Source organism: Zeus faber (assembly GCF_960531495.2).
Source record: "Zeus faber genome assembly, chromosome: 17".
NCBI classification, from domain to species: Eukaryota; Metazoa; Chordata; class Actinopteri; order Zeiformes; family Zeidae; genus Zeus; species Zeus faber.
Window position 1 is genome coordinate 7,205,568 of NC_137204.1, and position 26,835 is coordinate 7,232,402.

Sequence of the window (26,835 nt, forward strand, 5' to 3'; positions counted from 1 at the left end):
CTGGCAGACCCTTCCCTCCCAGTAAAGGGTGACATGTTCCCTGGGTAAAAGAGGCTCCCTACAGTCTCCCACCTGTATTGAAAAAAGTGGAAACAAAATTGGAAACAACCGTTAGACCTATAGAAAAGGCTAATTGAAATTGTCATAATGATAGATAGATAGATAGATAGATAGAGTAGTAGTATAGTATTGAAATGATTAAAAAAAACAAGAACTGACCCCACTGAACAGGCCCATTGCTATGGAAACCTTTACACCCCATACAAGCTTTGCAGCCGTTCCTTTAGAGGCAAGGGGAACTGGTCGGAGAAGCGGCCCCAGTTCTCCTCACCCACCTGGTTTTTGAACCCGTGAAGGATCTGAAAGCACAGAAAATGAGCACATGGGTGAGCCGCAACATCTGACATTGCTCAGATTCAGTTTGGTGTATCAAACAGCGGTACGGACCTAGAGAACTAGAGATGTGGAAGAACCAGGTTCAGAAAGTGAAATTCCACTCCGGGATTTACGCCGTGAGGATTTGCGTCAACCAGCATCAACCCAGAGAGTTGAATCAGCTGACCAGTGCAGGGCTGGAGCAAAAATATGGCAGGATTTTTACCTTCAGAACCTGGACTTCTCTACCTCTGCTAGAGAATTCAGCACGAATACAGGGCTGGTTCTATTGCCGTTTAAGTTGCTGAAAGAAAACTGTGTTTAGATGTGTTTACAGTGTTTTCAGCAGTGATGATGACACTATTAAAGTACAAAAACAAGATAACACAAACACTTCCCTATTGGGGTCAGAGGTGGAAAGTCCAGGTTCAGAAAGTAAAATTGTACTCCAGGATTTTTAGTCAAACCATGTGGATTTAGTTATTAGCGTCAACCCAGAGGTCCAGCTGATGGATCACTGCATGGCTAGAGCAAAAACAGGCAGGACTTTGAACCCAGAATTTTCCACCTGTTTGGAGTCAACTATTGCAAAGACCAAAGTTAAGTTATAGTCATTGCTTATTTTTTATTTTTCTTTACCTTGCAGAACATGTCACGTAAATCCTCCTTAGGATTTACCCAGGAAGCAACTGCGTCACAGAAGAATATAAAATCCTGGAAGAGAGGGGAGGCACGTTGAGGTGACACTGGATTTTAATAATTGCAACGTTGGTTATCCTGATAGGGGTGCCGAGCGGTTCTGACCTGCACTACGCCTCCAGGATTGACACTGATCATAGTGCAGATCCCTCGGAACGCAGAGTCTTTCTCCTCATTGTCTCTTATGTTCCGTAGAGACGTGCACCTATCGATAACATGGAAAATCTTAATCTATGGTTTCAGACAAGACGACAACAACATTAGCTTCTATTAAATAGCATTTGTTACAAATAAGCTAAAATAAGTATATCCAAACTGCTAAATTACAATAATGTAAGCCTACAATTAGATAGCACTCAAGAAGCATATGTTAAATTATGGAAATCTATAATTATAATATCTTTGTATACACTCCTTCTAAATTCTCCTCATACTACATAGAAAACATTAAAGTAAGAAAAAAATATATATTTTTCCATAGAAACTAAGACAGCAGAAACTTAAACATGCACATCAAAAGCAGGTTAAAATTAAAAATTCCAATCACAAATAATCATTTAAAAAAGTTTTAAAAACACGTGAATTGTTCTGATCATACTCTAGCAAAGATTTGGGTCATGTTATTTGGTATTTGGAAAAAACCTCATCTATAGCACCTTGAAAAATTACAGTTACTTTGTCGAAATAGTGACTAGAGTGGGGGTCGGCGGGTGGGGGGTTGGGGGGGGGGGGGCGTCTAGGAAAGGCACATGCAGCTGGAGGACTAGAAAAAACGAGAAAGGGCTTTGGAAACGCAGTCGCAGCTAAGACTGCTCCCTTGCCCTTTTTCCTTCTGAACCAGCGCATGTGACAATCCCATGCATTCACTAGGTAGTCAGCGACACGATAACAATGACGAAAAAATAAACAGTAAATCAAATCAAAAAAATCAATGTGTAATACGTGAAAGGTGCTACAAAAATCACAAATAAGGCCTAAAAAAATAAAAGAGGACAGGGGTTAGTCATATGGTCTGCAATGATTACAAAACTGACTTGTAAACTGAAGAAATTAAAAACACAAAAAGCTTACATCACAAGGAAAGTGAGAGGGAGAGAGAGGGAGAGAGAAAGAAAGATAACAGGAAGTAGAACAGAGCAACAGTTCTGAGAGAGGCAAAAAAGGAGAGGAAGAACGGTGACAGAAAATGAATTAAATAAAAGATTGAATAATACACACCAGGGTCTTATAAACTGCTGTAGCATGGGTGCCACCTCTTGAGGACAAACGTAACCAAGACGACCAATTGTTATTGCTAAGGTAACGCAACCACGGTTATACACCACCAAACGCCAACCAAGACATGAGCAATGAGGAGGGGACAAGGAGAAAAAAATAAAGAAAAAACAAAGAACTCAGAAACATAAATCAACAGAATCTGTGTATGATAATAAACAGAAGATTTTTTTTTTTTCCCCACTCGTGTAGATTATTGCTGCCCCAGAGCGACGGGGGGGAAGGAATGCAAAACATGACACTATCAGAACAAAGACGTTTAAGGGAGAACATTTTTGTTGACAAAACATTCAGAATCAAAAGAGCAAATGGTGGCATGCCTCTTACAAAAAGATCCTGAACCAACAATGTGCTAATAATGATAATAACAATAATAACAATAATAATAATAATAATAAAGATGTTATTTAACAGAAACTGTTCAATTGGGCTTTCAGAGATTTCTCCCTTAAACTTACAGAGGTTAATTTTCCATCATAACATTAATGTGTGTGTGTGTGTGTGTGTGTGTGTGTGTGTGTGTGTGTGTGTGTGTGTGTATACATATATTATATATACATATACACACATACACATATATATATATATATATATATATATATATACATATATATATACATTTATACATACATACAAACATACACACACATATATATATATATATATATATATATATATATATACACATACATATACATATATACTGTATATACATACGTATATATACATACATACATATACATATACATACATACATACATACATACATATACATATATATTTTTTTGTGTGTGGAAATGACAGATTACTCCAAGCCAACTACATGGAAGGAGACTAGTATCCAGCACGGCAGGTTGGTATGAGGCAGAGAGGAGGGAGGACCTAAGTTTAAAAGACACAGAACTATGCAACATTCTCATTAACAAACAGGCATTTATGAACAGTCCAATGACACATGCAGAAAGCAGATGGTAGGCTCATCAGAAATACAGTTCAGTGCAGGATTTTACAACATCTGACAGATATTACAGTGCTGGGCGTGGGTTATTTAATAATTTCTCAGCCTCCTCCAATTCCATGTGCCGTAACGTCCGGCATAATCATCGCAATGTGTGATTTGTGGGATTTCTGAAGCAGCCATTACTGAAAATCTCACATATGATCACAAAAAGGAGCCATATGTGTCAGTCAGATTCCACTTAAATCAATTTGGTCAAAATCGCAAGCGGAGATCACTGGTTTGGTCCACGCCTGGTGGTTTTCACATATCCTGCATCAAACATTTGCCACCCTTAACAACATTCAACATCTATTGGCAGATAGGCATCCACATTTAAAGAACAGTAACTAAAAGCAACAAATAAATAACGTGACAACAAACAAACAGGTACATGTCTACAGAGTTCCTAGTGTTTTCGTTATTTTGGCAGGTTACGCCTCATTCCTGATTCCTGACGTAGTTGAAATGGTTACTTTCCAATTTAGTTTTTTGATGGACGGAGTAAAGCGTAACCCTAATTGAGGGCTAAAGGCTAGGTGCTATATATTCCTTCCAATACTACAACAATGCTTATAGCTGGTTTAAGTATCTTTCGATGGATCTACAGTATTTGGGTGATCAGTGAGTATTGCTGTTGTCCAAATGTTATTAATGCACTAAATGAGGCTGTAAATAACCTTATTTGTCTCATTATTTTTAATCTATATGCTACATAACCTCACAGTACCACAATTGTATTTCATATCACTTCAGTCCAAGCCCGGGCACTTACAGGGCTCGCTCAATTCAAAGGCTCAGAGTGTTGAGTAGTTTTTGAGATCGGGTTGCAGGAAAAAACATTTTTTTTGTTTTTTTTGTTTATTTAAGTACTTCGGTTGAAGAACTTTAGCTGAAACGGGCAAACCCTGTACCCTGCCCAGGACTAGGAGAAGCTCTGAAGAAGTAGATGAGTGACTTGGCATCCCAGCCGCGTGCGAGCGCCTCCCCGTATGTGGCGGGTGGCGTCCCAGCAGCGCTGCCTAGTGGTACCTGTGTTCTCCAGCAGAGTCTTTGGCGTGTTGGGCCTATTAATGATTTCCACCAGCTGGTGCAGCACCATGGCAATGTATGGCTGCATTTCAGGCCCTAGGGGTCACAAGGAGGGACTTTGATTATAAGTTGAAGGCTGAATTGAGGTGTTTTTTGTATCTTGTACTGGTATGGTTTGAAAGATGACATTTTCACACTTACCCATCTGTATAGAAATCTCTCCAATTGCCCATGTTGCATTGTTGCACACGGATATTAACTCTGGGTTCAAATTAGTACCGAGAATGGGCATAAAATCAGCTGGAGGAGAGAATACATAGAAGCAGACATATTAAAGTACTTATCTGCGGACCGACAGACACCCTTTTCACTTGTCACCTCCGGAGTACGTACCGATGCAGGGTTTGACGTGCTGGAAGGAGGCCTTGGTCAGATCCCCCAGCAGGGCAAAAGAACTCTGACGCACCTCCGGCATTTTATCCTGAGGACGAGAGAAATAAGGTTGAGCGGTGACAGAGAATAAAAGGTGCTGGGGTGTTCTATTCTGTTCATTTTTTCTGCTTCTCCCGTCGTTCACCTGCATGCATTGGTACATGAGCGTGAGGATGTTGCTACGAGCAACCAGCTGCTCGATGCTGCCCCCCAGTCCCTCGGCCAAGCCGCTGAGGAGATCCAGAGCTACGATCATGAAGTCCTTGTCGGGGGACTCGTACTGGTCCGGCTGGGTCTGATGGAGCTAAGAGAAGAGAAAATAATTGACCAATTTTTTGTATTGATTTGCGAGCAAAAATTTGAGTTACGAGGAGCGAGCTTCGGGTGCCGCCGCTGGTTGGCGTGGCGAGCGAATGCGGTCAGCATCCTGCGTCTCACTCCTTCACTTCACGTGGTTACCTGAGCTTGGAAGCATCTCTTTTGTGTTTTGTGCTCGCGATTTGTGCTTTATGTGCGGTAATTTTGCCAAAAAAAATTTCGAACCATGGGTCCGAAAAAAGTAAGTGCTGAGAAGAAGAAGCGGATGATGCCCATTGACTTAAAGTGCAAAATAACAGAAAAACATGAGCGAGGTGTGCGTGTGATGGAATTGGCGAGGCAGTACGAGCGTAGTACTTCTACGACATGTACCATACTGAAGCAGAAGGAGACGATAAAGGGTATTACGCCAGCCAAGGGCGTTAAAATATTGTCTAAGCTGCGGACCGCTGTCCATGAAGATGGAGAATCTGCTGTTGGTGTGGTTGACGGAGAAGCAGCTCGCAGGAGATAACGTGATGATCTGCGAGAAGGCAAAAATAATCGACACATTCTCTTTTACTATGTTTTATTATGTTTTTATACAATATTTGTTATTTATAAATACATTTTTCTTATTTAAAAACACGTAACAAAAAAAAATTGGGGTGTTTTTTTGGGGGCTGAAACAGATTAATGGCATTTCAATTAATTTCAATGGGGAAAATTGATTTGCTATACGAACAGACTGAATTATGGAGCTCTGTCATGGAACGAATTAAACTCGTTTGTCAAAGTACCACTATATCTTAGAAAACACAGATCCAAGAAATTACACACACACACACACACACACACACACACACACACACACACACACACACACACACACACACACACACACACACACACACACACACACACACACACACACACACACACACGGCCCAGTTTAGTTGTGTTTGTATTACAGTTTCCCCGGTTCTCTTAAACGTAGCACGATTTTTGGAGTTTACGTTGACCGCATCGGTCTGTCGTCTCCTGGTTGCTCCTTTCACAGAGCAGCCACTATGCGGTCTACATGGCACAACCCTCCTGTCTTTAAAACAACCGTCCATGTTTGCCTGTAAACCAGAACTTCTCATTCATCACGTGCCGTCTGTGGAAATAGAGACAGGTGACCGTTTGGTGCCGTGTCAGGCAATAATGGAGTGATCGAAGCATGATCGTTGGACGCCGCGTGGGACAACAATGACGGATGCCGTAACGACAAGGTGACGACTTTCTGTGATTATTTACACTTTTCAGTTTTCAAGGACCAGTGTTATTTCACGGTAAGGGGGCGTGGCCATGCAAACACTAGTGTAGTGAATACACTACACTAGTGACACTGAGACACTGAGAACAGTGATGAGATGAGATGTATACAGTGTATATAGTATATAAAGTATATATAGTGTATATAGTATCTATAGTATATATAATGTGTATATAGTTTATATAGTGTATATAGTATATGTAGTGTATATTGTGTATATAGTATATATAGTGTATAAAGTATATTGTGTATATAGTTTATAAAGGGGGATACGTGAGGAGATGTTTGACACGGAGATGCTGCACAAGCAGCACGCCGCGGTAAACGGTCGTTAAACAGGTAGGTTGTTAAGTGAGGAATACCTGTAATAATAATAATAATAGAGGGTTATTATTACAGGGGGTTATTATTATTATTATAGGGGGTTTCTTTTGAACTTTATTTGAGTAAGTTTCACCTGTTTGCTGTAACTTCAAAAATGTATTTTGTATTTTTGAAAGTAAGCATTTCAGGGCCAACTTGACGCTTACTGTTGCTTGATGTTGTGCGTTGACAAATAAAACGTTGAAACTTGGAACGTGGAACGTGTATGTGTGAACAAGACTCACCATGGCCTGAGCAAGGGTCTTCTGGACCAGATTGACACAGCGCTGGTACACAGGCTCGCAGTAGGGCAGGAATCCGCTCTGCAGGGCCGTGGCTACTGACGACAGACACTGAGGCAGAGATGCAGAGTGTGTCAAACACAACACGTCGCAGTCAAAACTCCACGATTCATTTTCAACAACACTTTGAAATCTGTACTGTTCCAACATACTTCCAGTAAAGGGAACAGGTCTTTGTCCTCATCCTTGAGCTGGTTCCACTTCTGAATCAGTGGAGGCATCAACATCTGGATGTATTCCTAACATTAGGAACAGTTTTTGAACAGTTATTGTCTATTGACAACAGGGGATTTGTTTTGGTAGTATGTTCATATTGATCATGGTGTAAACATATAGGATATAAGTCCACAAATTCTTGCTAAACCGTATGAGAAACAAGCCATGAATACTGGTTGTTTGGTGAACAATTTTGGAACTCTATTTAGTGGTGCAACAGAAAGCTTCGCTGACCTTTTTGGGAATCATTGCATGAAGATAAAGTATGTAAGGGCACAATTAGTAGCCTAGTAACTTAAAATAAATTTGAATATTGATTTTAGATTTAAATAATGTGGTGGCATTTTGAACTTGAGAGAGAAGCATCATACGTTTGCATCTCACGCTCACCCCAGTCCGCTGCATTGAGGCCGACGGCAAAAGTCCACAGCACTGTGGAACCTTAAACAAGGCTTAAATGGGATTTGCCTTCAAGTCGAAAACTTAAGATACATAACAGACTGTCAGAAGAAGAAAATACAAACATGTGGGGAAATGGTTTTCGGTACGCGCTGGTCGACAAAAGCATCTAAGGCAAACGAGTACATTGGCCCGTTGTTTCAACAGCATTAACCTGCATGAAACTAGATCTGGTAACCAGAGCAAAGAGAAGACCAGGGCAGGACATTAACCACCTTTCAGAGCAGAGAGCGTATGCGTATGCTTCCGCGTGTGTACAAACACATGCCGCGAGCGTCTCAACGTACCGGCTTATTGAGATGGTGTCCCACCGAGTCCGCCAGCGTTCCTATCGCATCGTAGAGGATGAGGAGGTTTTTGTGCTGGTACTTGCTGAAGGCAAAGACGAGCGTGTCCAGGATGTAGGCCAGGTAGGGCACCAGCTCCGTGCAGGCCTCCTCCTCCAAAGTGGCAAAGGCACTGGGCAGGACGACGAAGAAGGGGAAGAAGGCGGGCGTTCCAGTTACAGTTCACGGAAGTAACTGCTCCATTCCTCAACTCTCCAGAACAACATCCTCCCCTTCACTTTAATTATTTTTCATTGCAGTTATAGTTATATGCCATTATTATTACAAGTGGTACTATTATTAATATTGCTACTATTATATATTATTATATATATACTACTACTACTATATATACTATTATATATACTATTATATTATATAGCCACACACACACACACACACACACACACACACACACACACACACACACACACACACACACACACACACACACACACACACACACACACACACACACACACACACACACACACACACACACAAATACAAATTCAATATTACTGATGACACCCTAAATCACTCGGAAAATAAAGATTGATACGCAAACGCAAAATAAACCACTCGGATGCCAGACAGTTTACCATTATGATGATGCAAGCATGCCCAAACACAATAAATAAAATATTATGCTTCCTCCACACACACACACACACACACACACACACACACACACACACACACACACACACACACACACACACACACACACACACACACACACACACACACACACACACACACACACACTTTCTTAACTTCTCCAACCATTATCAAACCACCAAGAAGCACTATGAGTACATGGTAGTGGCGATTTTTTAATTTTTTTTAAATAAAGAATTGATGGACAAAGTGCAATGACAGTTCGAGCGGAGATGCCTACTTACCTACAAGCAGCCTCCTGCACACGTTTGTTGCTATCCAGAATGCGTTTCAGGAGTTCTGTCATCAGGGGCTTGAAGTAGACATCAGGGGGCTGGCTGACCACCCAATGGGCGTAACGGCTCAGGGTCCAGCAGGTGATGGAGCGCACCAGGGCCTTCTTGTCCGACAGACACTGGACGAGGTGCGGAATGAGCTCGGGGAGGTACGTTATCATGCCTTGCATACAGCCTGGAGACGAAAAACAAACAGGATATTATATACTTCCAGCAAATCAGCTCGTCAAAAGTACTCCCTCAAAATGTGCTCTTCTGCTGTTCTTACCCTCAGCAATAGCTCCCAGGACCAGAATGCCAGACTCTTTGACAACCCACTCCGGGTGGAAAAGCAGCTCTTTGAGTAGGGGCAAAATGTGCAGCAGCAAGTCGTCCCGGAACACATTGGCCAACACATCTAGCGCGGCTGCAGAACACTTACCTGACACATGAGAAGACACACACACACACACACACACAGTGGGTTGAGCGACATACAGGGGCTGTACTATGCTTGTACAGTCACTTGACATACATAATCAGCCACTTTTTATATTTTCATGTCCTTGTTTAAGTATTTCAATGTTAAAATATTTCAAAGTAAAAGGTATGAAAACATGGCGAGACGCGCATTGCAAAATACTGTATATCCAGATAGCATTCATAAAGAATATAATTCATTACAAATAGGCTACAACTATAAACAGTATGAGAGTAGGGATGCCACGGTGAGGAATTTTTCCCACTGGTTAATAAACTCTTGTCTGTGTTACCAGTAACACTGAACATTTAACCACGGGGCACGGAGTGTCCCCGTTATGCATGGCCGCTAATTACGGATGGAGGAAGAGAGGTCCTGATCAAGACCTGATGTAAGCTCTCCTACAGCCTTCTCTCCTCTCCCCCCGTGATAAGCAGATAGTGCTGCCACCCTGCTATGCGTGCACAAGCAGCCACTTTCACTTTTGTAGCATCAGATTAAGTATTGATAACGCTTGATAAAATGTTTTTATTTAGGTCTTATTTCTCTGAAAAAAAAATGTTTTAAAGCAAAACGACGGTGGGCAAGTAATGTCATCGGTGTACGCCCCAACACAGTCTAACACCAGTAATACCGATAACAATTTGACCGAGAGAAGATGTTGCGCCTATTTTTCTGTCCTGCTAAAAAGTGGATCCTCGTAAACCAGGGAACATGTCCTTATATGGACATCTCCCGAATGTGAGCGGTGTGCGGGTGTATTTAAGTACAAAATCCTATCCACGCGAGCAGTTGAAAACGGTCAAAAAGCAGGAGCCATAAGGGGGGAAAACGCAGAGAGGGCAAAGTTGAACTCACGCAGGTTCCAGTCAGAGATTGTGTCATCATCGTCGAGATCGTCATCCTCATCGTCGCCCTCCTCCTCAATCCCATCGGCCTCGTGGTGCTGGGCCACTGTGCGCGAGCGGTGGAAACGAGGTCTGATGTCTTGCTCGTTGTCGGGGATGGCCTCGTCTTCCTCGATGTCCCCCTGATCAAACACACTTTGTTTTTCCTCTGTGCTTCCGGGTAGGTATGGATTTACACTCATGCAGAATTGTTGCTCTAGAGCTACAGTACATTAGTTTCTAATATACATGATTCAATTCTATAGGCTCTCCAGCAGCTAGTAGGTCTAAGGTTTGAATTCAACAATAATTATTCTTGTGGTTGTCAGATTATCTAGGATTCATCCCATTGTCTTGTTCTATGTAGCATGTTGTGACATGAGGAAATCTATAAACAGGGTGCCTTGAGACTCCTTCAACTAATCTTAAACTTGGACAATATTCTACAAAACTAAATACAACTGCTCACTACTCATTAGAATAGTTGCTAAGACACCAACTCCTATCCATGCTCCTGAATTTGCACAATGTTATACAAATTAATAATTTACTGATAGCAAACTATCCCTCAAAACAGATTGGTAACAACTTTCTATAACAAAATAAAATATAAATAAAATAATTATTTAACAAGGCATTAACAAAGTTAAACCTTTTGCACGTTACACATTGTCTCGCAGGTTGGTTGATATTGTAAATTTGAATAAATTAGTTGCCATCCTGGGTTGAAGTCAGAGCTCTGAATTTAATTTCCTCTGTGATGGCGTCAGAGGCACGGTGTAACTGTTTGGTTCGTAGGGCAGATTAAACCCGCAGCCCAACACATTGCAATATTTCTCCCGTTGAACAGGTCGGTCCCTCGGGTCATGGAGACTCACCTTGAGCAGAATGATGTCGATCTCTGAGTACTTCATCCCGTTGACAAGCACGGGGGTCAGCCTGGAGCAGCAGACATAAAGGAAAACGAGAGCAAGAGGGCAAGGACACTGGGTTTGAGCCCACGGGCCATAACTCAAATTGTGTTTCTCCTGTGGGGACGGATTAATGTGTCAGTGTGGGGACAGCTGCTTGGGCTGGGGTCAAGTGTCAGGGTTGTTGGAACATTATGAGGTAAAAGGGGACGAAGAGGCTAAAGCCAAGGTGTCCATGAATCACCAGTTTCAATTTCTCAAATGGTAATGTGTGTGTGTGTGTGTGTGTGTGTGTGTGTGTGTGTGTGTGTGTGTGTGTGTGTGTGTGTGTGTGTGTGTGTACAGTATAATCACTCGCATTCCTTACTGATGGAGGTGTCCACACAGAACATCTTTACACACGGGCTGCTCCGCCAGCGTGAGCCAGAACTCACAGGCCTCCAGAGCCACGTTCTCATCCTGGTCCTGGGTCCTCAGTAGCATGTACTGGGACAAAATACATACGTGTGTGTGTGAATAAAAATATATTTATACATATTGATGATATACTGAGAACTGTTTTGTCCATTTAACGAATGATGAATTCATAATTCTACAAAAAGGCAGAAAACCAATGCAACCAATGGACGATAGCAGGGTTCATTCTGCCATTTTTACTTTCAAGTTGTTTTTTTTTCCCCATTTTCAAGGACTTTCAGGCAAAACAAATATAATACATATTTTATTTGATCTTTATTAATCAAAACATAAGATATTGTCATTGTGTATTATTTATAATAGTATATCTATTATATCTATATATCGATTATTAGTCTCATTGTCATCTACTACTAGCCAAGCTGGATTTTTTTTTACATTACATTTCCATCGCATAATCTGTTGCAAACCATTTATTAAGTTAGATTTGAATAACAAAACCAGGTGGAATATCACACATTTTCAAAGGTAGTGTTTTTTTTCCAAGGACTTCTCAAGCACTGCGGCACAAAAAAGGCGGCTATTTTCAAGGTATTCTGGTGCTTACAATTTCTCAGGACAAAACTCAATCACTTCGAGCACCTGGTAAGAGACCTGTGTGAGGACGTCTTAGCTCACCTGTATGATGTTGTGCATGTGCGGCAGGAGGCGGTCCATGCGCACCTCCAGCAGCATGACCAGTGCTCGACACACATTCTTCCTCACCTCCGATTCCTCGTCCGTGGCCAGAGCAAACAGATTCTGTGGGGGGACAGAGGATGATGAAGGATGTTCCTTCAGTCACCAGGGGAAGCAAAGCCACGTAACCCCAACGGGTGAAACACTCAATGAGATCACACCTGTACATCCAGGCAATGATAATGTGTGTACAAGGACGCTTTGTGCATTTCGTTATCGTTTAGGTCATGGGTTCTACTGCCTTCTAACAAATGAGTATCCACGTTGTCCTCTGGATAGTTGTTTTAGTTTAGTGTTTACTTTGTGTTTTACTGTTAATTTTAGTTTTATTTTATTTTTTTCATTTTATTGTCGGAATTCTGTTTTACTGCTAACATTTTTCAAGTTTATAACCCTTAATTACAAATTGTTCAGGTTTATTTTCCATTATCCTGCCATATTTTATACTTTGTGTAAAATTGTTTGTGGTTTTCAGGTTTTTATTGCAAAATGTATTATTTTTCATGGTTGTCCCAATAATGTATTATGTATTATTCAGGATTATTTATTTGATTTATTTATTGGTATTATTACTGCCTATTGTTTTTGATGTGAGCTGCTGGGGGATGAATAAAGTATTTATCCATCCCTATTTGTATTGCTGTACATTATTGAAAAGGAAGCAAAAGTTTGCATAAAAACAACGATGGCTTGCGTTTGTTAAAAAGATAAAAATTATGACAAAACAGTAAGCATTTTTAAACATAACATTAAAGCTCTGCTCCGCAACTGAGCTCATGTACTTATAAAAATGCTGTGATACAAGTTCCCATTTAAGGCTTTATGTTTGAACCTCTGTGACTGTTTTATGTTAGATTCGATTTTAAGATCAGATAAAACTATTAACTGTTTGTTTGTTTGTTTCAACAAAGCAGACAGTAAATAATAAACAAACAGGGTATTGAAAAATGGGTGATCGGAAATATTTGGCCAAAGATTGCATGTTTGGCTGAATTAAGTGCCAACAACGGCAAACACTGTAAGCGACCATGTGACTCCCCCACCCTGCTCTGACGATTAGAACATATCTTGTACTTCAGCAGGGTGGTGTCATGGCCACATGGACATTAAACCACTACATCAACATCTACGCGAAGCGGCGGTGACAGTGACACTTGCCTCGATGAAAGGGTCAATGTGCAGCATCAGAGCCTGAGTCCGGCTGATGATGAACTGATTGACGCAGGCGATGGCGTGGGATCTACACACACACACACACACACACACACACACACACACACACACACACACACACACACACACACACACACACACACACACACACACACACACACACACACACACAGTTTTACAGCAAACGGCAGCAAGCCTCCTTCACATACTTCACACCAGCAATGGAACTTCTGTCCAAGTCCAAGTCCCCCACCCCTTCATCAGGAGCTATAGTTGAGCCATATACATATTTCCAGTACATATTCCCGGTACATATTTCCAGCTTTACTTAACGATGCCAGCATTGCAGATTAACGGAAAAAAAATTCTGAATTCTTCTTTTTAAGAAGCTCTTGATAAAGAAGATATAACTGCAAATAAAGCGACTAATTACACACATTTGAGTATTTTTCGAGCTTATAGAGCTTGTGCGTAATCACCGGGTGTCATGACATTTCACTGCATATATGTACGACCATATGTGTATGTATGTGACAAATAATCTCTTGAACTTGAACTTAATTGTCATAATTTTAAAACACACCAGTGATTCGATTTTTTAATCGCATTAAGAAATACGGATAAATATCCTTCTCCCGCATTATCTTTAAAGCTTGCAAACAGAATTCAGTCACAGCAAAATACTATTTTTTGGAAGTTTCAGTAACTAAATATCCATTTAAATTAAATTACGCAATCAGTTAACTTCTTTTATCCGCACCTTAAATTGCTATTTTTGCTATGGAGTCGATAAACGTAAATACAGTACATTTGGGAAGGAATTCACCTGATCTTGGGGCTGCTGTGCTTGAAAAACTGCAGGAACTTTGGAATCATGATGTTCAGAGGACGGTCGAGCATGTCACTGTCGAGGATTTCGGCTGAGTCCTCACAGATTTTCTGCAGGGCTCCAAACGCCCCCTGGACAGAAAGCGGGAAAGGGGAAATAAATAGAACGGATGTTTTGAATAAAACCAAGGGACATTCATCTGCCCTCAAGATTCAAAAATAAAAATGGATTTACAACTAATATATTCAGGCTTTCAGCAGCACTGCTGCGGATACAGTAAATTAAAATCATAATCAGCACCCTATGTTCAAACTGAACCGCTAGGAGAGACGACAGCCAGCTGGGTCATGCCCCAATCCCTGGTGTTTGTGTCGTATTTTAATTTTTGTTTTTGAATGTAAACAAAGTTATTTTCCTTTGACCTCGTCTCAGATTTCCGCTACAAAATACAGGAATCAGAGAGACCCTGGTGCACTAGGTAGGGATTTACTGTCTGGCTTACGGACACAGCAACAAGGCAGATGCTTAACTGATCCCAGGCTCATCGGTTTAAAGCGCTGACCTAGATAAAGAGTAGACACAGCCACTCCATCGAATCTCTACTGGTCCAATTGAAGCCGGATTCTCGTTGACGCGGGGGGGAATTTTTCTGGGAACTAAATTCTGGGAACTGCTTCTGCCACAGTGGTGTGCCGTGAGCCGCTTTCATTGAACTTGATTTTTGGATTTATATTTTTTGATCCCATAGGCTAACTAGGAGAAGCGCCGCGTCATAGCGAGAAGATGCTGACGCAGGCCTACAGTCATGGGATCCAAGTAAAAGAAACTGTGACTGGCTTAAATGAGACGGGCACTTTATGCTGCCCTGGTTTAAAGATGATCTCCTTACTCTAAACACCGCTCCACTGTATGGGACAAATAATCTCTTGAACTTGAACTGCCCAGACAATTATTGCTTCTTCTTCAATTTTATCCAGCTGTCCACACAAAGCAGTATGTTTACATTTGTTCACACATTACAAACCTTTACACACATGTATACATTTATATAATCCAAACTTTAGATGAATGTCATAGATTGATTTTTGGTCAGATTGACAATTAATAGATTAATTAACAACACAAATTATATTTATTCCCCAAAAAACACATGGGCCATGGCACGAAATTTACATATTAGAATGGGATTAAATCAATATATACTGTATACTACACAGGTAAAATTGCACTACAAGCACAAGGTGCTGCCTCCTTACAAAACAACCAAAAGCCTTTTGATATAGGCTAATGAAGTTTGAATTTACATCTCAACTGGAATAATACTCACAATAATTAATATGATCACTTGGATTATTCATGGCAATTAAACAAAGTAAATCAATTACCTCTAGGCAACAGTAATGCTGGCTTTTCCGAGTTATGTTGTGTATGTCTTTGCTCACAAACTAGGGCTGTACAATGCAGTAATTCGCCCTCTTCCACGTCTCAGTTTTGCCCTATCGACCTTCAAATGCCTGTTAACCACTCAGACATACATGCACACTCACATTATGTAAATATGTATTCATAATGGATTTCAGCCTTGCCAGCAAGAGCAGCCTGAATATCAAAATCTAAAGCAACTTGTCTGCTCATACTTACGCTATCAGTCATACAAAAAGCCGTTCCTATGGTAACCATTTGCATAGCCGGCTTTCTTTTTGATTAACTACCAACAATATGGTGGCTGGTTATAGCTGGAAAGGAGGAATGAGGTTAACAGCCACCTTACAAGGTCACATCCAAGAAATGACACAATTCAACAATGGCAACATTATGCACAGGTTCCCCTCAGCATAATGATATCTGTATGCTAATGTGTACGGATAAGGAAGCATAACAGAATAGAGAGGAAGCCCTTCATGCATACCAATGACGTGGCGTCTAGAATGTAATTCTCCCCTCCTGCATCCTGCTGTGGAAAGTCATTAAATGCAAGAATGCCAGCCATGCACATGACAGTTTGCCAGTGCAAGGAGTTAGTTCACCAAAGCTTCCTCCAAGCTGTTTTGCAAATGTGAGGCAGATTTTTTAATAAGGTTGGAGGCAGCAATGTGCTAAAAATACTTGGAATTTGTCTCATAGTGGCAATGAACCAGATCCTGGCACCAACACAACATAACAACATATAGCTGCCATTAAAACTTATTTTAAGACAAGACCTGTACAAACCCTTTCACACCACGCAACGTCTAATTCCCGAGCATCTCATACACCTGCACAAACCTTTTAATAGAGCACATTAGTAAGGGTTGTTGCACAGTAAGTGTACCTGTTCTAACAGAACAAGGAGGAAAAGTCAATGAGCTACTGATGGAAACTTGTCCATCGGATCTGAGAAGAACCATCCCCAAAGCTAAGGCAGTCCAGAACACACGCCATTACATGCCAGGAACCAATAACACAAAGTGTCCACAAGTAAACACTATAGCTAGAATGTATGTTGTGCTGTAGTGTGTACACGTAATAAGGATAATCTAGGGCTGATAGGAATAATCTTCTTGCTGATAAAAGCAAACAAACACAGTGGAGATGTGGACTAATCAAACCGCAGCTCAGCCAAACATGTGTTGCGCCAATGTCTGAGCTGCGGCATGTTCGACACCAATATTAAATCCCATTGAAGTCACGGTCCCCAATGTGCTGCTTGCAAGCAACACACGGATCCAAAACGCTTCAACTGCAGCCTCAGAAAGTTATTTGTATTTTTATTTGTACTTATAAATGCCATGTATAAAGCACAGCCCGGGAAAAGATGTGTACGAAAATTATCTAAAAACACCCACGCCAGTGCCAATGCTAAGAATTCCATAAATGCGGCCACCATCTTATGAGCAGGTTACATTTGGTAACCATCCTTATAGTGTTATATGTTGAACTTCGGCATCCTTTGCTGGAAACAGATTAGCTAAGCTTTAGCTTCTGAATAAGCTTTGAAATATTCGGTCACACCGCCGGCGATGGGGCTGCAGCGTGAAGCCAAGTCGCTCTTGTCTTCGGGTCTCTGTACCCCTGGCTTTGTGGGTGTCAGCTCAGAATGGAGTGACTGTTGTGGGCGTGCCAAACACTTCAAACCTCTCCCCTTTCCTTATTTAATATACATTTAATAGATAGATGGTGCCGTCTGTACTTTAAATAAAAAAATAAACAAACAAACAAACAAACAAACAAACAAATAATGGAGCTTTTCAATTTCGCAAAATAAATTACCTAGGTAACTAGTCTTGCCATCCGTCCCTAAAAATAAAGAATTGTCCTTGTTGGAGAAACATAAAATGACTGAAATTATCCTTATTTTATCGATAGTTTAAGGGAGGTTTAATTTTTTTTTAATGAAATAAAAAATTGCCTAATCATTAATAATTACACAGTGGTCCAGGCGTCCTTTTTCCAAGGATCAGCCCCATTGACAGCAGATCTTCCCTCTTATTGGCTGTCGCCCGGCACTACTCATTAGCATCAAGCTGAAGTCTGCTCAACTTTCCTTGTCGCTGGGAAGCCGTGAGCTCATCGCTGAACGTAGCTCCACTTAATTTCAGATGAGCTATTGACGAAAGCAATATTTCCCTGTTACTACTCAACAGTATTATGAAAGGATCATTTATTCTACATTTTGCAATGTTGGAAAGGGAGCGTGTACCCACACCAACCATGTGTCAAATGCTATTGGCATTACTTTGGCTTTTTATGTCGTACAAGTAACATTAAGATAATAAAGAGATCTACGACTTGTGACGCCACAATTGGTTAGTATTGTGTAGGAAGGGCTACAATAAGCCCTAGGGTACATAGGGTATTAGTATTAGTCCACTCTGCACTTACAAACTGAATGAAAATGAATTGCATGACATCTATGTTATTGGGAGAACACAAATACAGAAATTGATGCTATCAACTAGTGCTACATACAGTAGTATGGATGAAATATGTGCTGTCCAATATCTGGTGGGGTCGTACAAAATTACACTAAATATAAAAAATATGTAATCATTTCTTGAGTTCAACTGAAGGAATTAATTAACTATCACAGGGGATAGGGAACCGAAATTGCACACCACTACACACATCATACGTGTGAATGAATGTGGTTACACGTCTTCATAGTAAGGCTCAGCTTTACCCTACCCTGGCGTCTAGTGATTCATGGTGAGTCATACCTTGCCATAACAGCTATAAAAACGTAACTAAAAAGCAAACTCTTCACCCACCTCACATGTGTTGTAGTCCTCAGAGTCCAGCAAGAGGCAGAGTTTAGGTAAAAGCTCTGGCCAGTTCTGTAGCTCACCCTTAGAGGCGATCGTAGTGATGAGGATACCTGTAGAACAAACACATCGGTCCGTCTCAAGGTTCAGCTTTCCATACAAAGCATTCCCAAATCTCGTGGTTGTACAGTATATCAGGCCTGTGCAGAGACGTTAAGAGGGGCAGGTGCTCAAAAAAAAAAATAATAAAATAAAAAAATAAGAAAAGAAAAGCCACATGGAACCAGCCCCGGTTCTAGCCATTTTGACTCTGTGGGCAAACTGTCGACGTGGCTGAAGAAGTGTCCCCGTCATACACTGTGTTGTTTTTTTTCCTTCAATAAGGAAACAGAGCACACTGATTCATTTGTTTTATTGGAGGCACGGGGACGCACAGAAGAGTGCAGATCACAGCTCCAAATCACAGATGCAAAGGGGTAGGTGCTCCATGTTTTAAATATAACAGTATATAATACTGTTATATTAAAAACATTTGCTTTGATTATTCAAATATAGGTGTTGTTGTTGAATTATAATAAAAGTTATTAAAAATAGTTATTTTAAAAATACTGTGTTATGTTGAGAGCAACAGGACCATACCAATTGTTACGAACACATAGGAATTATATAGTTATATTGTAAATAATTACAAAGCTTGATCACCCCCATCACAGGCCTCCATGTATTGACTCACACCAAATGCCCTCCAAAAAATAAAAAAATAAACAGTAAACATTTAATAATTTGCAGATCACAAACGAATAGATTGCTCCATCAGCATGGTTATTTCCAGGTTTTAGCCCTCTATCTGATATTATTGGATTTTAAAAATGCGAGCATCTTCCAATAAATTTGGCTTTGCAGCTTCATTCAAATCAACCTGTTCATACTTCTCAGACAACTTGGTGCTATTTTACGGACGGCCAAAAGGGTAATATGAAGAGTACTTCCAGCCAGTGTGAGGAAATCTCTAGTGTACATCAGCATGCAGATTAAGTTCTCAATTTGCATTCTTCAAAGCAAGACGTGGCCCCGAGCGAGATTTCAAATCACTTTTGTGGTATACTGTATTTACTACAGTCCATAATTGAATTGAGACTCCTCGGTCCATTAAAAGGGCCCATAGGGAGGGGTTGAGGGAGGGTGGTGGATGGGGGTGGGGCAACTGGAGCTCACGTGAAGATCTGGCTTACTGACAACCAGCGACTAAGACGACTGTAGTTCAGATCAGCTAAACCACAGAACCAAAAGCCAAAACCAAAGTAAAGAGGCGCAGGGCAAATCTCGTCATCGTAATAATATTGGGCAGGGCTGGGGTGTGTAAATGCTGCTTCATAGTTCTGCGTCGAATAGCTGCCGTAGGTACGCGTGGGTGTCTACGCTGCTGCTTGTATTTATGGTTCTGCGTTGGTGATTACGCACGTAGACCGCAAACACACTAGATGGCAGTGTCCAGTCTATTTTAGCACGGAATCAAAGCAGATCGCGAATATTTCATGCCAAAAATTTAGTGTCATTTGTTGGTCTTTATAATTAGAGGATGATGTGTTTTATAAATGTACATAGTTTTTGAACCTCCTCAGCCAGCCTCTCTCTTTGATCTGCTCGACTTTGGTTTCCACTGTTGGCGTAAATGAACCCAAAACACTGGAAACACTTAACGGGAAAAAGCGGACCAATCACACAATCCTAAGCTACCGTGGCAGCTTCTGCAGGCGACACCGGTGATGTAGAGACCTACGGCATACCTACTGCGTACCTACATCGGCTTTTCAACAAATAACTATCAAGCAGCCTTAAGGGTGAGAGCAAAGAAAACTGACTCTGGATCGGGCGTTTAAGTTGACATTAGAAAACATTTAGGAGCGAATGATACACTATAGTAAGTTATTCAAGTTATTTTCTATTTGAAGCTACATTGTTTTAGCATAAAAAAAACAGCCACCTGCTAGTATTGTATGACTTGGACTGTTTCAATACTGCAATGGTAGTAATAGGGCTTAGGGTTTAAGAACCTAAAAGAAGAGACAATCAGTGCATTTACATAAGCTGATCACAATCGGGTTAAGGCAATACTCCAAATATTGCAACACCTGTCATGTAAACACCTTACCCCGATTATCTCAATCGAGTTGAACTCAAAGTAGGCGCAAGTGTGACCTGATTTACATACCTGGATTTTTCCTCAGTCATTCCATTTATCGTAAAGTGTGTAACACTTAACCCGGATTTAATTAGCGGATCCAAAATGAAGCATGAAGCATGCACCCAGCGATTCAGCAGCATCGATTTGACTCGTAAAAAATTTGTTGGGCAGATGAACAATGGATGCCGTGGTGACCACCAGCAAAGACGTGCACTTGTGGTGGGAAGGTGAGAGCATTTGGATGTGGAGTTTGATGGGGGAGCTAAATACAGTGAGATATTGGGACGGGCGCAAGAACTGAAATGGGGACATTCAAGAAAGTGAACTCTGAGGGGATGGTAGACAGAGGTTTTTCATGGACGGCAGAGCAAGTACTTTCTGTCAATAACCCCACCACGCCGCTCGCAGTGTAAACTCGGGCTTTTGAGTCATGACATTTTTCCCAACGCATGTAAACACCTCTATCACATTTATGAACTTAACCTGAATATTGATATTAATCTGGGTATTTAGTGCAGGTAAACGCAGTGAATAATAGTCAACTTCTGCCAATTAAATATTGGCCTTAACCTTGAAACACATGCTGCTGGAGAGGCTGTGCTCTAAACAGATGAAAAGGCCGACACCTACACACAGTGCGAGTGGTGGGAACCTTGTTGCTCCTCAGAACACAGGGTGTGTGTCTGTCTGTGTGTGTGTGTGTGTGTGTGTTTCTGTGTGTGTCTGTGTGTTGCGTGTAACACGCAGAATGCTACTTACCCACAGTGGCCCGGATGAGAGGAGAGGAGTCGCCGATGTTTTGGAGACATTCGCTCTTGATGAAGTCAGAAACACCGTTGGGGAAGCTCTGGTAGTGGGCCTTGACATTGTTCTTCAGGATCAGTCCACTCAGGGACCGCGTTGGTTCATCTTAGGGTTAAAAAGTAGTGAGCAAGTGACGTTTTTAAAATTAGATAATGGCCAAAGGTTTTAGCGAAGCAAAGCGCACAACTAATTTCAATTCAATAATGACTCAATCTCATATTGACCTCAATCGTGGTTCACAATATGCTTCTATAACTGATATAGTGACATGTATGGGTTTATTTATATACATATTGAGAATTGCTACCAACCTTTCAGTATACCATCTGATGTGAATTACTTAAATATTTCGCAAATTCAAACCTTGTCCCAGAAATTCAGCCCAATAGAGAAACGAAATATTTCAATCAATTTGTAGCCATGGTGGTATGTACTTTACGCGGCAAATGGTTTTGTGACTTACAAACTAAAAATCGACATTTACAATTTTAAAATCAATTCAGAAATTGAAATAACAGAATTGAATTGATTTATTTAGCTCAGCTCAACTCATAGCCACACAGTGAAGAAATATTTAAAAATGTATTCAAAATAAGTTAGAAGAAATTTTGAAATAAGTTTAAAGATTATCCATATAAGTGTACTGTGTTATCATATGTTTGGTTAAGACAATCATCACAATTTTATACCATAGACAATTAGGTTAAAGACCTTGACACCAGCTTCTAATCGATGCGCGTTATGAGGACGTGCTTATTGAACAACTTTCTGAGTGACTACAGCTTCCTACATCTGAAGCAAATAGTTCTACTGCGGAGTCTGTCCTTAACGTCCACACAGATCTACTGCGCGCAGAGTTAGGTCAAGAGTTGAGTGTTGCCGGGCATTGGGTTTAAAATTAGAGTGACCCATATTCTAAGCACCATATCATCTGTGACAAGGATGCCGTGGGTTTACTCATGTCTTGTCCAGGCAGTGCTGCGACTTAGTGGTGGCCATCATGGACGAATTAGGACTTCAAGAAGGAATTTTTTATATTATGATATTTACATTATGTGTAAATATCCATGTGACACGACATTAACATATTTACAAATACACAAACATTTGCACAACCACTATAATGTGAATTTTAATACAGCAGTGTGAATGTAGGTTCACTGTCATTTTTTGGTTTTGCTGCATATAGGCTTATTGCCAACATTTTGTTTACCATTTAAGGGTTATATTTAATCCCAGGTATATTGTGCATGCATCTTTCTGCATCACTGTTTATCTCTTAAGTTGCTGTACAGGACCGTATATTTCATTTTTTAACATGAGCTTTTATTTTATCTTTTATATTTTTGATTGTTCGTCTGTTGTTTTTAGTTATATCTGTTGCTTATCATTAGGTTTTGTGTATATTGGAAGATTTTTATTGGGTCAAGTTAAGTGTTAGGTTTATTGTATATTTTCAAAATGTTCCATATACTGCCATTTTCTTTCTTCATATTTCTTTTGTATTGCTTTATTAATATTTAGCTTATTGTGTTGATGTAAGGTGCTGGGACATTGCAATTTCCCTTTGGGGGGTGAATAAAGTATCTATCTATCCATCGGTCATATCACAATATCTTACAATAAATTATGAACTATTACCTCTATTTAAGCCATTACATCAAAGTCATAGTTTATCTAACATTCGAACGTTCAGCCCCAATGATTTCTGGTATGAGCGGGACTGAAAGAATAAACAATTAAACCAAAACTCACCTTCTGATTTTAACTTTGTGAGGACGAATATCAAATAATTATTAAAGTCTGGATACTGGTTCAACTGCTCAAGTCTCTGGGAACACATGGTTTAGGAAGACAAACGGTCTACATTTCAAAAGCATATAATATCCTCCAATATGGATGTCGCCACCGGTGGGGTGCATTCTGGGTAGAGATACAGCGGTACAATTTGTTTTTGGGTGATTTACTAGCGCAGAGTACTCACTCTTGGGATCGCGCCAAAACAGAGTACTAACACAAACACCGACATTTCCAGTTCAAATAATAGTGAGATCACCGATTTCGCACACCCCTTCCTTTTAATAAATGGCTATTTTCACCAATTTCTTTACGCCCATATCGGATAGAAGATAAACTATTCCCAAAGCTCAATACCTCTAAAACATGTAATGCGAACTGAATGAAACCATGTCATGTGACGTCGGTGTCGGGTTTTGGTACTGGAGCATTTTTACGGCTACGCTACATGAGCGCGCTGTCAGGAGAGCTGACGCTATCAGTATCTGAGCGCCCGTAGATCTAGGTATGTTGGCTATTCTGTGAGTCAGCTCTCCTGTAGACATTTTGGTTGGTAGTGGCTATTTATAAACCACATTAACTACAGGAGGCAAATTAAGGACACTATTAAAATGACACAAAACAAATTTCAATCTCTATATTAGTATTACCATGCAATATTTCAGGCAATAAATTCTATGATAGTGATGGTAATGATCATCTGAAACTCTGAATTATCCATAATTAAGACGAAAGGACACCCTCAGAGAGATTTTTTGTTATATTGAATAGTTAAAAAAAAAAAGTAATTGTAAGACACAGTGTTTTGTTAACATAGGAACAAAAATGCCAAAGCAAAAAAAATAAATAACAATTTAGAATTAAAAAGTTTAAATTATTAAATCACATGTTACAAAACACAAGCCGGAACTGTGCTGTGGTGGATTTTTTTCCAGCAGATGTAGTTACATGAATATAAATCCCTTTTTTAGCACACTGTGTATTACAGAACTCCGCCGGCCCGACAGTCGCAACCCTTGACCCCGCTGACACAAATCACCCCCTGTGAGCAACTCTGACACTAATTCAGTTATCTTTAGAAGTATAATTTAAGCAGTGTCACCGATTTAAAATCTCTTAATTTAAAACCACTGCATATATTTTGGGTCGTGTGATCCCGTTTTCTGACAAATAATTTCTATTTCATTTTCATGAAGATTTTAAAATACATATTGCCTTTGCATTGTTCTCCTCTGACGTAAAAGGTCATCCTGAGATTTCAAACAGTCCGTAATTATTTTAATTTTCACGAGACATACGACACATTGATTATGCTTCGTCAGCTGTGGTACTGTAAAAAAAACGTTTAACGGAAGAAATGACCAAAGACAGATTCAAGAGGTTTCTCTCGTTGGTCATTTCTTTCACAATCTATTTCATCATTTGCCAAAAGGTTCAAACTGATAAGACGACTCAGTCTTAAATTAAAATTCTATACAGCACCATGAGTGCATATGGGGTAATCTGTTCCCAGTTTTAATGAAACGGTATTATATAGTTAGGCCAATTCCATGCCTCGTTGGCGTGTGTAGGCCTGTTTTAAATTGCAATTCAATGTACAATACAAAACACATTGTGCACAGAGCATATTTTCTATATTGTGTATATATGTTGTTGTTTTTAGGCTGTTAATGTTCCTTTTCGTGCTCCTAGTCTGTCTGCAGTACAATGCACCAAACCCCACTCATCCCTTGTGCGGAAATGCACCTGGCCACAGAAATACTGTGATTCCAGTGTCTTCATCTGTTATTGGCTTTGAGGTGAATGCACTCGGATTCGCCTTTGCCTTTAAATCATGTATTTCACGTCTTATGTAAAGCACTTTGAATTGTCCTTGTGCTGGAACTGCGCTGTTGATCTCAACTTGGGATTAGTCAACATTCGGCTGCTGAGCTCTCTCTCACATATCTGCCGTTTCTAAAGGGATTCAGAATCAACACAGGTAACAGAAAGCAACAACAACAACAACGATAATAATAACCGATTACTGATGTCAACACCAGTGTCTTCCAGCAGGAGCTTTGTATTGTGACCTACGGGGGGGTACGCGGCATTGTTGTCATTACGGTAATATTGAAGCGCCCACAGCCTTCCCTTCACCTAAAACAAAGTTGATATTAAAGGCCTTTCTGTGGATTCATTGACTAGCACAACAACGAGACGGGTCCTTTCTATTCCATAGGGGGTCAAGTCGAATAGATCACAAGGTGAATGGGCCAGACGAACTGCACCTACATGTCAGTAACCGGTCGCGGTGAGTCGCAAGACTAGTCGCGGGGTGTAAACTAGCGGCGGACAGTTCACCTCAAGACGAGACGCCCTCGCTAATGTTCCTGGAATTTCCTGGCAGCGTGAACCCCAACACGTAGGCTACGCGGCGTGTCATCCGCGTCCGGACAAAAGGATACTTGCTGGACGGATCTCTGGGTGGACGTGTCGGGGGACTGGGACTCCCTGAGCAGTTGCAGGACCTGCTGGAGCCCCTGCTCGTCGGGCTTCCACTCACACTCCATCTTGGTTCGGTGCGGAGAACGGCGGAGCGGCGCTCTGTCAACACATCACCCGGCGGAGTCCCCTCACAAAGCCGGCCGTATTGTCGTCGAGATTGATACGCGCTGTGTCGGATCACTCCTTTTCGGTTATTTTGACTCGACCGCTACGAGCAGCGGTGGTGGTAGATTTTCTCCGGAAGCTTGTGTGTCCGTGCGGTGTCCGAGACGTCGGCCTGTCAACGGAAGAACGTCCGCGTTCGCGACAAGCTGCTAGCTACTAGCTACTAGCTAGCCGAGCTGTTAGTGATGCAAGATTCGCGAACAATTCGTTCCGAGCGAACGACTCAATGACTCGGGCGTCTGGAGTCCCTCCTGCAAGAGAGCGGGCGGATGAGCCTCTTCACACGTTCACATTCCAAAATAACAAGCTCGCGGTGGTGAGGCTAAAATATTTCCCCCTCAACCGATCATTTCATTATTCTTGCGAGGATTCCGTGTCCAATGGCAACGCAACAGAGCCAGCCGAGTCTTCCAGTCGTCGTGCCGTGGAGGTGCTTCCCTGGCTCCACCGAACACGACACTGCACCGGGCAGCTCCGGCGAACGCAGCGTCGGAAAAATGAAACGAATCGAATCTACTCAGCGACTCGTCGCGAACCGAATCTAAAAAAGTAATCGACCGTTCACCGGCTGCTCGGAGCGTCGTGTCGCATTTGGTTTGAGCCTTCCCGACCGGCGCCTCGGACGGGCCCTAGTGCCAGCCGGGTTCCAATAAATACTACAAGCACAAATATGTATTACGATTTTTCAATTCAA

The 26,835-nt window shown here is 41.1% G+C and overlaps 1 protein-coding gene across 1 annotated transcript; it reads right to left on the reverse strand.

Moving 5' to 3' along the window:
* On the reverse strand, positions 1–26,347 carry tnpo1 (transportin 1). The gene is made up of 24 exons (XM_080018046.1): positions 25,937–26,347; positions 23,448–23,523; positions 21,648–21,797; positions 18,710–18,816; positions 14,460–14,593; positions 13,619–13,700; positions 12,401–12,523; positions 11,673–11,791; positions 11,273–11,333; positions 10,366–10,537; positions 9,316–9,468; positions 8,997–9,222; positions 8,053–8,224; positions 7,243–7,329; positions 7,034–7,141; positions 4,956–5,114; positions 4,772–4,859; positions 4,580–4,678; positions 4,379–4,474; positions 2,293–2,368; positions 1,180–1,279; positions 1,015–1,089; positions 220–359; positions 1–72 (listed from the first exon to the last, which is right to left on the reverse strand). Exons 1-23 carry the CDS (start codon positions 26,039–26,041, stop codon positions 252–254), a joined length of 2,676 nt encoding a protein of 891 aa, XP_079874172.1. The 5' UTR covers positions 26,042–26,347; the 3' UTR covers positions 1–72; positions 220–251.
* Between the last annotated feature and the right edge of the window lie 488 nt (positions 26,348–26,835).